At 41.6% G+C, this 11,613-nt stretch overlaps 1 protein-coding gene across 2 annotated transcripts; it reads left to right on the plus strand.

The window, feature by feature from the left end:
- Nucleotides 1-1,014: 1,014 nt before the first annotated feature.
- Nucleotides 1,015-10,074, plus strand: myl7 (myosin light chain 7). 2 transcript variants are annotated; one of them, XM_012958526.2, is made up of 7 exons: nt 1,015-1,118; nt 2,373-2,477; nt 5,040-5,115; nt 6,910-7,014; nt 7,550-7,628; nt 8,697-8,745; nt 9,923-10,074. In XM_012958526.2, the coding sequence occupies exons 1-7, from the start codon at nt 1,116-1,118 to the stop codon at nt 10,025-10,027; spliced, it is 522 nt and encodes a 173-aa protein (XP_012813980.1). In that variant the 5' UTR covers nt 1,015-1,115; the 3' UTR covers nt 10,028-10,074. The 2 variants fall into 2 exon arrangements, with proteins under 2 accessions (XP_012813980.1, NP_001107330.1); NM_001113858.1 differs by lacking the exons at nt 1,015-1,118; nt 8,697-8,745 and having other exon boundaries at nt 2,412-2,477.
- The last annotated feature ends 1,539 nt before the right edge of the window (nt 10,075-11,613 follow it).

Genomic DNA, 11,613 nt, shown 5'->3' on the forward strand with positions numbered 1-11,613 from the left:
GCTTAAATAAGTATACATCTTATTGGTTGATATGGGTACTGCACCTGGGCAGACTTTGTGCATTTTATTACATATGGGGGACTAACTATGTGTTATTATACTGGTTGGTCAGCTTTTGATTGAACTGTATTGCATAGGATCCTAAAATGAATATGATTACCCTCTGGTATGGAACACCAAAGATGGTCATTAAAAAAGAAAACTGGACCAACCATCTGTGCGTCTGTTGGAACATTAGCTGGTCAGTAGCTGTGTAGGCCTGTGCTACTGCAGTGGTTCCAGGTGTTTCATATGTATTTGAGACAATGTGCCTTTAGCCTTCGTATCCACAGAAGCAGTTCTGGATCTGGTGCTGCTACAACCTGTTGGAGAGGCTTGTATAAATTTGAGACATACACTGTAACTCCATACCTTAAGAGTTAAAACCAATTAAAATGATGCCTTATAATCCAGTGTCTGCACCAGGGGGTATATTTCCATATAGCAAGGTATCCAGACCTAAGGATCATAGGAGGCAGAGCAGCGATATGAACCTTTCCTTTCTTTACTTAAACTGTTAATGTCTAGCTAATGATATTGGGAGTTGTAGTTCTCATGTACCATGAACAGAGAAGCTAAACAATTCCATTGTGACACTGTTCTTCTGAAACAATGGCCCTCTGCATACAATATTATTATACATTTTAGAGGATGCTGGAAATCAAAATGTTCAATATGCTGGGACATGCCAATCTAACAATAGCTTGTGATGCACAGTTTTATCCAAAAACATCCTATCACACTGCTTTAGACTCTAAATTAAGGTTTGCTTCTACTAATAGAGAAGTGAAACCAATTAGAATTTCTGGCCAGGGAAGATATGCCGCTTTCCTGATAAATGAAGTGACCAGTGCCTATAGAAGGAAGGAGGGATATTTCACTGAATACAATGAGAAGGGGAGAGCTCTGGAATGTTAGCCCTTGTGCTCTTATCTCTCCCGTCTCTCACTGGCCATCTTTGGTTCTGTGCCCGAGGCCTGGAGCTATTTTAGCTATGGTTGAGATAAGAAGTAGTATAAAATGGCAAGGAGAACTTTCCATTAGGTGGCACAGGACAAAGGAAGAAAGCAAAGAACATGGTAAGTGAGCTTTGTGTGTGGTGTATGTGCAAGGCTTCTATATAGCAGAGCACAGGATACAATTGTTATAATTAAGTTCCTGAAGATTCAAGTCTGTATTGTCTGTTCAGTAAAATTCTGTATTGTATATTCAGCTGAGTAAAGTCTGGGTATACAATACAGTTCTACAGCTGAGTAAAGTCTGGGTACAAAGCTCACAGTAGGGAAAGGCATGGTAGCACAAAATCAGATATATACAGGTAGAGATACAAAACACACAACAGGATAGTGTGAGTGGTACATATTTCTGCTAATATGAAGCTTGTGAGAACAAATTACATGCAATGTACACCCCCCCCCCCCCCCCCACACACACACACACTCCTTACCATTATTCCCTTCTCTGCTATGCCTATGCAATCTACACTAGTTTCCTAGTTTTCTTTAGCAGTGCTAGGGCTAAATTCAGTTCTTCTTCACTTCTTCTCTTCGTTTATAAAACTACTTTTTAGTTAAACCCATTTTTATAGAGACTATCTCCAGATGTGTGCCTCTCTCTCTCTTTTTATTTTTGTATCTGATCTTCTAGATCAGGGGTCCCCAACATTTTTTACTGTGAGCCACATCAAAATGTAAAAAGAGTTGGGGAGCCGCACAATCATGAAAACTGTACCTGGAGGTGCCATATAAGGACTGTGATTGGCTATTTGGTAGCCCCCGCAGGAGGCTCTGTTTGGCAGTACACCTGGTTTTTATGCAATCAAAACTTGCCTTGAAGTCAACTGGGAGGCCACTTGAGGCCACTGGGAGCAATATCCAAGGGATTAGCGGGCAACATGTTGCTCTGAGCCACTGGTTGGGGATCACTACACTAGATTCTTTCAGTTTCTTAGCTGTAGACACCAGGCAGTCCTACACATTTTATCTTTTGTTAACTTAACTCTCATTGCAGTTTTGGATAGATAGGTGAAAGGGCATGGAAATGTAAATCAGCTTGACGCAATCCAGCGTTTATACCTATATAGTATATGTATAAACTGGGGGCCTAAAAATAAAGGTGTAAATTGAATAAAACTGTCAAACTGTCATTGTATAAATGCATGGATAGTAAGGATCTTTGTTTGTTAGATTTCATACCCATTTAAGACTTCATTACCATCAGATATGAGATGCCTGTTTCATTTCCTGCTTAGTACGACTATCACACGCCTGTTCTTTACTCTTTTTGTCCGATCATATATTGAAAGCTCAATACAATTCTCTTATGTTTTTTAGGCCAGCAGAAAAGCTGCAGGGAAGGCAGCTGCTAAACGTGCTCAGCGAGGCTCCTCCAATGTCTTCTCCATGTTTGAGCAGTCACAGATCCAAGAATTTAAGGAGGTGACCTGGCACATTATTTAACTGATCCCATGCCATGCTAAAGCTCACCAGTGCCCCAAACCCTAACACCAGTCTACAGTTTAGTCCATTTGTTATCATGTCTAACAAATACCCTGACCATATGCTGAAAGGGAGTCCATTTAAACATACTTATTCTGGTTTATAGATCTGCAGAGCACCTCAATAATGCAAATACCTTTTTCTTTTATAGAATTATAAGAGAACTGAATATCACTGAATCAATCAGGAGCATGCACTGGTCTGCTAGGTTCAATACATGAGATTTAGTCACTAGACCACTTTGTGCCTGTTATCACATTATCCCCATAGAGATGCAATGTCCATACTCACAGCTTTAACAGACCAAACAGCAACACTAAATATAAGAAAAACAGTAAATATAAGAGTAGAGGTATGGCAGCCATTATCCAGAATGCTCGGGACCTGGGGTTTTCCGGATAAAGGGTCTTTCCGTAATTCGGATCTCCTACCTTAAGTCTATTAAAAAAATAATTTAAACATTAAATAAACCCAATAGGATTGTTTTGGCTCCAATTAGGATTCATTATTTCTTAGTTGGGATCAAGTACAGGTATGGGACCTGTTATCCAGAATCCCCGGGACCTGGGGTTTTCCAGATAAGGGATCTTTCCGTAATTTGGATCTCCATAACTTAAGTCTGCTAAAAATCATTTAAATATTCAATAAACCCAATAAGCTTATTTTGCCTCCAATAAGGATTAATTATATCTTAGTTGGGATCAAGTACAGGTACTGTTTTATTATTACAGAGAAAAGGGAATCATTTAACCATTAAATAAACCCAATAGGGCTGTTCTGCCCCCAATAAGGGGTAATTATATCTTAGTTGGGATCAAGTACAGGTACTGTTTTATTATTACAGAGAAAAGGGAATCATTTAACCATTAAATAAACCCAATAGGGCTGTTCTGCCCCCAATAAGGGGTAATTATATCTTAGTTGGGATCAAGTACAGGTACTGTTTTATTATTACAGAGAAAAAGGAAATCATTTTTAAAAATCTGAATTATTTGCTTATAATGGAGTCTACGGGAGATGGCCGTTCTGTAATTTGGAACATTCTGGATAATGGGTTTCCGGATAAGGGATCCCATACCTGTACAAGGTACTGTTATATTATTACAGAGAAAAAGGAAATCATTTTCAAAAATGTGAATTCTTTGATTAAAATGGTGTCTATGGGAGATGGCCATTCCGTAATTCTGAACTTTCTGGATAATGGGTTTCCGGATAAGGGGGGCGATACCTGTACTATGATATGGTTTATCTTGCATTTATTTCCATTTATAATGGTGATATATATTGCCATGTTCAGAACATTATTTCACTACATTGGCATTTATATAGGAGAAGCTGCGCAACTGCATTTTATGGCTGAGGTAAATTCTTAGGCAGTAACCATAATAGCACTATCTATATACTGTATGTATATATATTGCCAATGTTGTTAATATAGTCAGGGCTTTTAAAGTTGCACCTACCAAGGCAGATTCCACACATACAGATTAATATGCATTAATGCATTACTGGGAATAAAAAGCAACGTGATATTAAGCCATTCCTGTAATGGGAGATATACAGTAATATAAGGAAATCCTGGTCCTTTGAATCCCGGATCTAGCCAGCCTTGCGTATTCTTGTAATGCGTTTCCCTAAGAAATAAGTTGCATTTTTGTTCATTTATACCGACCTTTATGTGCCAAACAATATAAGCATTACCTATATTCCACTTGTGGGCTCTAATAAATCAGTGGGGGTCATTTTTAAAGGTTGCACAGTACATATTTTATTTGCATGTGGTTGTTTTGCGCATGTTTTCCCCTAAACAGTTAAGTTTTGCACTGCTGTGCCTGTCGTTCCTTTTTACTGTGAATTTTTGTAAAATGCGCATTTCACATACAAATTCACAAATGGCTGCAAATGAGGGTGAGGTTTGCTTGGCCACTGTGTGTGTTTGTTGTGCGCGAATATAAATTCGCAATTTGCGAAAGCCGTTTAGTGAATATTCTTTACGTCACAAAAGTTATGCAATAATTTGGACACAGAGGGACAGAGTTAGCAAAATGTGAGTTTAGAGTTTAATACCTAAAAACTCACCCACATTCTATTCATTCCTATGGGATGTTGAGAAGCGAATTTATCAATGGGTGTAAGTTAGAGCTCACCTATTGATAAATACACTTCTGAAAATCCCACAGGAATGAATAGAACGTGGGTGAGTTTTTAGCTATTAAGCTCTAAACTCACATTTTGATATATCTGCCCCAGAGTGTGCGCATAAATATTCGCAATTTGTGTATATGAGGACAATCGCACTGCGAATAAAAAAAAATTGCAATTATGTTTGCACATTAAATGCACCAATCTTGTCCAGCATTATGAATATAAACACGGCAGGGCAAATATGTTCACTGTGCAAATATTTCTGAGCTGCGCAAACTTTATAAATGAGCCCCAGTGGCTGTGTGTTGGGGGGTCATTAAAACACGTTCCTTTCTAACAGTATTTCTCCATTGCCAGGCATTTAGCTGTATTGACCAAAACCGTGATGGGATCATCACCAAATCTGACCTCAAAGAAACATATATGCAATTGGGTAAGCCCCCATTTCTCAACTATTAACGGAAAAAACTTGTTAAACTGTGACATGGTACTAATGGCACTGAGAGATGCTGTTGTAACTTGACATTTATATAAACACTTTTCCACTTTTAAAGGAAAACTATACCCCCAAACAATGTAGGCCTTTATAAAAATATATTGCATAAACAAGCTCATATGTAAAACCCTGCTTTATCTAAATAAACCATTTTCATAAAAATATACTTTTTTAGTAGTATGTGCTATTGGGTAATCCTAAATAGAAAATTGCCATTTTAAGAATTAAGGGCCACCCCCTGGGATCATAGGATTCACAGTGCACACAAACAAGCCAAGGCACTCATACATGCTAGGCCCCATCAGCCAATTAGTAAACAGAGTTCTGCCTTTTGCTCCCACACTACTTCCTGTTACAGATAGAGCTGCATTATTTCCTGTCAGCTGATCTCTGAGGGAGCACACAGCCCATCACTAAAGGAAGCCATACACGTTAAGATCCACTCGCTTGATGAGGTTGGCAAGCGATCGGATCTTCTCCCGATATCCCCACCTACGGGTGGGCGATAGCGTGTGAATTTAGGCTAGGCCAAACGATCGAATTAGAACGCCGGTAATAAGTGCAGTCGGTTCGGGGACTGCATCAACGAGCCGATCCGACTAAATTTTTTAATCTGCCCGATCGATATCTGGCCAATTTCAGGCTATATTTCAGGGCAGGCCCATCGTTAGTGCCCCTACACGGGCTGATAAGCTGCTGAGTCGGTCTAAAGGGACCCATATTGGCAGCTACAATCGGCCCGTGTATGGCCACCTTAAATGGCAGCTCAAGGGAAAGGATGTAAAAGGGCAATATTTACTGATATATATATTCCAGTTTGGTGACATTATTTAATAGGTCACTTAACATAATATAAACTGTCTGTTGGTTAAGTATCCATTCTGGGGGTATAGATATGCTTTCATGCTTGTACCCATAAGTGCTGCATTATAAGAAACACATACTGCTTCTATACAGTGAATATTTGGGTAAACAATGTTTTCCAATGTTAACAATGCAGCATCAGAACCAATGACTCTCCTATAATTGGATCCAGTTGTACAGAATTCCCATTCAGTGCAATGACTGGTGATTTCAGGCATGCTTCTTTGCTTTACTATTTTGTCCAAAGGAAAAATAATGCATTCTATACTTTATTAGAGAGTAAGACTTTTCAATGTGTTGTTTTTCTAATGAGGTGGGCAATTATTTTGTTATTAAGGCAGATCTGTAAACTAGTTGCTATTATGTTTCTCATAATCTCTGGTGTCTATGAAGGTTTTCATCCATTAGGTTGTGATACACAGTATTTAGCAGTGATAAGTCTAAAGCAGGGGTGGGCAAACTACGGCCCGCGGGCCACATCCGGCCCCTTGGCCTTTTTAATCTGGCCCGCCGACTACGCCAAGTCTCATCACGCGAGACTTGGTGTCATCGGTGGGCCGGAATTAAAGAGATGAAGGGGGCGTAATGCTGGCCTGGCCCTGCCCGCCCTGGCCCGGTCCGGCCCGGGGGTGAGTAAATGTGGCCCGTGAGCCAAAAAGTTTGCCCACCCCTGGTCTAAAGCAACCAGGCTCAGTAATCCTGAGAACATTCCAATACTCATACAAATGGCTTCTTCAGTTTAACTGAGTTGTAGGGAACTCCCTGGTTTAAGTGTAATACAATCACCATAATCCAAATCTATTGCTTCCATTAAACTTACTGAGGTAGGTCTCAGGTATTTGTAGTTGAATCTTTATTTCTCCTCAGGGAAGATGAATGTGAACGAGGATGAGCTGGACGAGATGCTCAAAGAGGGCAAGGGACCCATTAACTTCACAGTGTTCCTGTCACTGTTTGGCGAGAAGCTTAACGGTGAGTAGGGATTTGCATGGGGAAGCAACACTGAGTTGTCTTGTGTAATGATAATAACATTCTCTTTCCATGGAAATTGGACCTTTCTTCTTATACTGACTTAGCCTTAAAGCTGGGTACCAGAACTACAACAGAATGGAATGTGATTTGAAGTATTTTTATGTTTTGGTGCCCCGAATTAACTTTCTTTAGTAAATGTTATATTTTCCTCTATTAAACTAAATGTAAATGCCGAGATATGACCAGGAGTTGGACTGATCTCAAGCTTACTCCCTGGCATGTATCACACTTTGGGAGATGGGTCAGTTACAACAAACCAATCCATTTGAATATAATATAATGCCATAAAGGTGTTGCTAGCAACCTCACTTGTTGGTATTGAAGGTTTAGCACAAGACACACAGTCCTCCTCCAAGCCCCAGAACAGTAAGAGAAGGGTGCAGGTTTTACAGTGGCTTTTTATAGGTAAAGCTACAAGTACTAGGTAACCCCTGCTGTGAATTGCCTAATTATACTCAATATGATTCCTTCTTAGGAACGGACCCAGAAGACTCAATCCTTGCTGCATTTAAAATTCTCGACCCCAATGCAACTGGCAATATCAACAAAGATGAGTAAGTGCCGGTAGGGCTATAGGCAATGGACAGGACTAATCTTTTGGCTGTGCAACCTGTATAGCCACATATGGACCCATATAGATAAGGCGGAAGACTGGTAATTTTGCTTTTTTATATACAGTGGTATAACTATAGAGGAAGCAGACTCCGCAGCTGTGGCGTCCAGACCAAGGGATCTGCCTTCTTTATAGTTTAGAAATCCCCCCCCCCAGCCGCTGTCCTACCTGAGAGAGCTCCCTCGGGAGCTGGGTTCACAAGGTGGAAGAGGGTGTGGGGTAGTGTGACTGGGTAGGGTTGGCTGTGCGTGCTGGGCCCCTTCAAAGATTATCCATAACTGGATATCATCAACACAAGCCTGCCAGCATGTACAGGTAGAAAAGGCATTATATTTTACAAATGTTAAATACTGGTTGTTCTGCTGAGAGCAGCACACTGTACTGTTTTACATAGGACTCCACTAAGCTGAGGTTGGAGCTAAAAAGTACTTCTGTTCTGAGATGCAATTGCTAAACTACAAGTACTGATGTGAATAAATGAGAACAAATGAACTGTAGGAAACATCAAGGCTGCAATGTTGGTGCAACCTTCTGTGCATTAGTGACTACTCATCAATTCACATTCAGCATGATTTACAAGATCTGACTTACCTTCCTCAAAACATTTTTGAATTATGGTTTCTGTACAACATGAAATTTACTTATATAGCATACATAAGAATCATGAATATCCTGTAATATATACACCTTGCTTAACAACAGCATCGATTTTAAATAATGTACCCCTTGCTGTAAAATATAAATATATTCGAAGTCACCTTGCAGTTTTACTTGTATAAAAGCTCTTGGCCATCAGTTTTCACTTTATATGGACCATCTACTATCTTAGAATAGAGGTATATTATTCCATATATATATATTTATATATATATATAACATTTCCCTCTCCTGCAAACTTTCAGATAAAATCTTGGGTGCCATTTTGTTGAAGACAAAAATAAAGCAAAGGCACATCACTAGATACACTGGATATCCACAACAGGTCATAATTTCTTTTCCTTATTTACAGATTAAAGCAACTTCTGATGACACAAGCAGACAAATTCACTGCAGAGGAGGTTAGTAGTACATGGCAGACCAGGCACGGACTGGGAGTCAAAATAGGCCCTGGCATTTCAAGTACACAGAGGCCCAAACAGCCCCCACCAGCCCAATAAATAGTGACTGTCTATGGCAGTGTTTTTCAACCTTTTTTGGGCAAAGGCACACTTGTTTCATGAAAAAAATCACGAGGCACACCACCATTAGAAAATGTTAAAAAATTTAACTCTGTGCCCAGCAGCAGTGCCCCCCTAGTACATTGGTGCCAAGAGCAGTGCCCCCTAGTACATTGGTGCCAAGAGCAGTGCCCCCCTAGTACATTGGTGCCAAGAGCAGTGCCCCCCTAGTACATTGGTGCCCAGCAGCAGTGCCCCCCTAGTACATTGGTGCCAAGAGCAGTGCCCCCCTAGTACATTGGTGCCCAGCAGCAGTGCCCCCCAGTACATTGGTGCCAAGAGCCAGCCCCCCTAGTACATTGGTGCCCAGCAGCAGTGCCCCCATAAGTCAGTGTGCCCCGTGGCCCCCCCTAATACATTGGTGCCCAGCAGCATTTTACTTCTGCTCTCCGGTGGCTTCAGCAGCATCTTCCCCTCACGCGCGCCGCCTCTGCACTTCTGCCTGCACGCAACCGCACACAGGCCCTTTTATAACGTTGCGCCCCGTGCGTACTGACGTCACCCGTACACACGGGGCGCAACCAATAACAGGGCCTGGATTTTATTAAAGGGGGCCCGAGCTACTAAGAAAAACTGTAGCATCGCCGGGCCCCCTTTGAAAGTAAAAATTGCGGCCCTGCCTACGGCACACCAGGCAACAGTGGTTGAAAAACGCTGGTCTATGGTATCTTACAGCAGCCCCTCTGCATTTGCCAGTATCCATAGGTTGCCTGTCTGTGCCTGTGCCGTACTCAGTTCCATTAGCCCTTTAAATACCCAATAACCACTCCTTTTGCTCCTTTCTGTAACCCTCTCCCTATAACTTCTCCTGTTGTCTTGTAACCTCATCCTCTGCGCTCATACAAATGCTCCATGTATCCCTTTGTTACAAGTCCACACATTTACCCAAATAAATTTGCCTGTAATTGCCTACAAGTGTTCACTTAGCTCATTTGGGCTAAAGTTTTTTTTTTACTTAATTCTATAAGGTTATGGTTCCCCTATACCTATAACATCTCCTTCCTGTTTGTGCTCTCAGGTAGACCAGATGTTCGCCGTGACTCCGATTGACGTAGCAGGAAATATTGACTACAAGTCACTGTGTTATATCATCACGCATGGAGATGAAAAAGAAGACTCATAAACATTCAGCTGGAAATAAAATCACAAGTTCTGCAGTCTGTTATTTCATTCTCTGACATCAGCCTGATTTCTGTATGCGGGGTTCTGTGGGTTTGTCTCTGGTTCTTGCGCTCCTTTTATCTAGAGACCTATTCAATGGCGTAACTACTCTGCGCCAGGTCCTTCTGCAAAAAATCTTTGGAAGGGCCCGGCACAGAGAAGATAACCCACCCCCCCATCCCACCCCCCTCTCTCCCTGTGCTGACGCGTCCCCCAGACCTGACATTGTCAATGACAGTGTCAACCTGGTTACCTGCAGCCCACCTGAGAACCCCCTGAACACCCACAATCACGCAGCTCTGCTACGTAGCCTTAGTAGCAATACCTCATGTCACAGACCTTATGGATATACTGTGTATGTATATATACAGTGGAGGAAATAATTATTTGACCCCTCACTGATTTTGTAAGTTTGTCCAATGACAAAGAAATGAAAAGTCTCAGAACAGTATCATTTCAATGGTAGGTTTATTTTAACAGTGGCAGATAGCACATCAAAAGGAAAATCGAAAAAATAACTTTAAATAAAAGATAGCAACTGATTTGCATTTCATTGAGTGAAATAAGTTTTTGAACCCTCTAACAAAAAAAGACTTAATACTTAGTGGAAAAACCCTTGTTTGCAAGCACAGAGGTCAAACGTTTCTTGTAATTGATGACCAAGTTTGCGCACATTTTAGGAGGAATGTTGGTCCACTCCTCTTTGCAGATCATCTCTAAATCCCTAAGGTTTCGAGGCTGTCTCTGTGCAACTCTGAGCTTAATGTGCTTCTTCTTGAGCCACTCCTTTGTTGCCTTTGCTGTATGTTTTGGGTCATTGTCGTGCTGGAACACCCATCCACGACCCATTTTCAGTTTCCTGGCAGAGGGAAGGAGGTTGTCGTTCAGGATTTCACGATACATGGCTCCGTCCATTTTCCCGTTAATGCGAATAAGTTGTCCTGTGCCCTTAGCAGAAAAACACCCCCAAAGCAAAATGTTTCCACCCCCATGCTTGATGGTGGTGACGGTGTTTTGGGGGTCATAGGCAGCATTTTTCTTCCTCCAAACACAGCGAGTTGAGTTAATGCCAAAGAGCTCTATTTTGGTCTCATCAGACCACAGCACCTTCTCCCAGTCATTCACAGAATCATTCAGGTGTTCATTGGCAAACTTCAGACGGGCCTGCACATGTGCCTTCTTGAGCAGGGGGACCTTGCGAGCCCTGCAGGATTTTAATCCATTGCGGTGTAATGTGTTTCCAATGGTTTTCTTGGTGACTGTGGTCCCTGCTAATTTGAGGTCATTAACTAACTCCTCCCGTGTAGTTCTAGGATGCTTTTCACCTTTCTCAGAATCATTGACACCCCACGAGGTGAGATCTTGCGTGGAGCCCCAGAGCGAGGTCGATTGATGGTCATTTTGTGCTCCTTCCATTTTCGAACAATCGCACCAACAGTTGTCACCTTCTCTCCCAGCTTCTTGCTAATGGTTTTGTAGCCCATTCCAGCCTTGTGCAGGTCTACAATTTTGTCTCTGACATCCTTGGACAGCTCTTTGGTCTTTCCC

Source organism: Xenopus tropicalis, chromosome 3, assembly GCF_000004195.4.
Source record: "Xenopus tropicalis strain Nigerian chromosome 3, UCB_Xtro_10.0, whole genome shotgun sequence".
Lineage (NCBI taxonomy): Eukaryota > Metazoa > Chordata > Amphibia > Anura > Pipidae > Xenopus > Xenopus tropicalis.

Excerpts from the sequence above, each read along its gene's own strand:
- myl7 (XM_012958526.2), top strand. Across the intron at positions 2,478-5,039 it reads AGATCCAAGAATTTAAGGAG|GCATTTAGCTGTATTGACCA; the intron begins GTGACCTGGCAC and ends CTCCATTGCCAG. Across the intron at positions 7,015-7,549 it reads GTTTGGCGAGAAGCTTAACG|GAACGGACCCAGAAGACTCA; the intron begins GTGAGTAGGGAT and ends ATTCCTTCTTAG.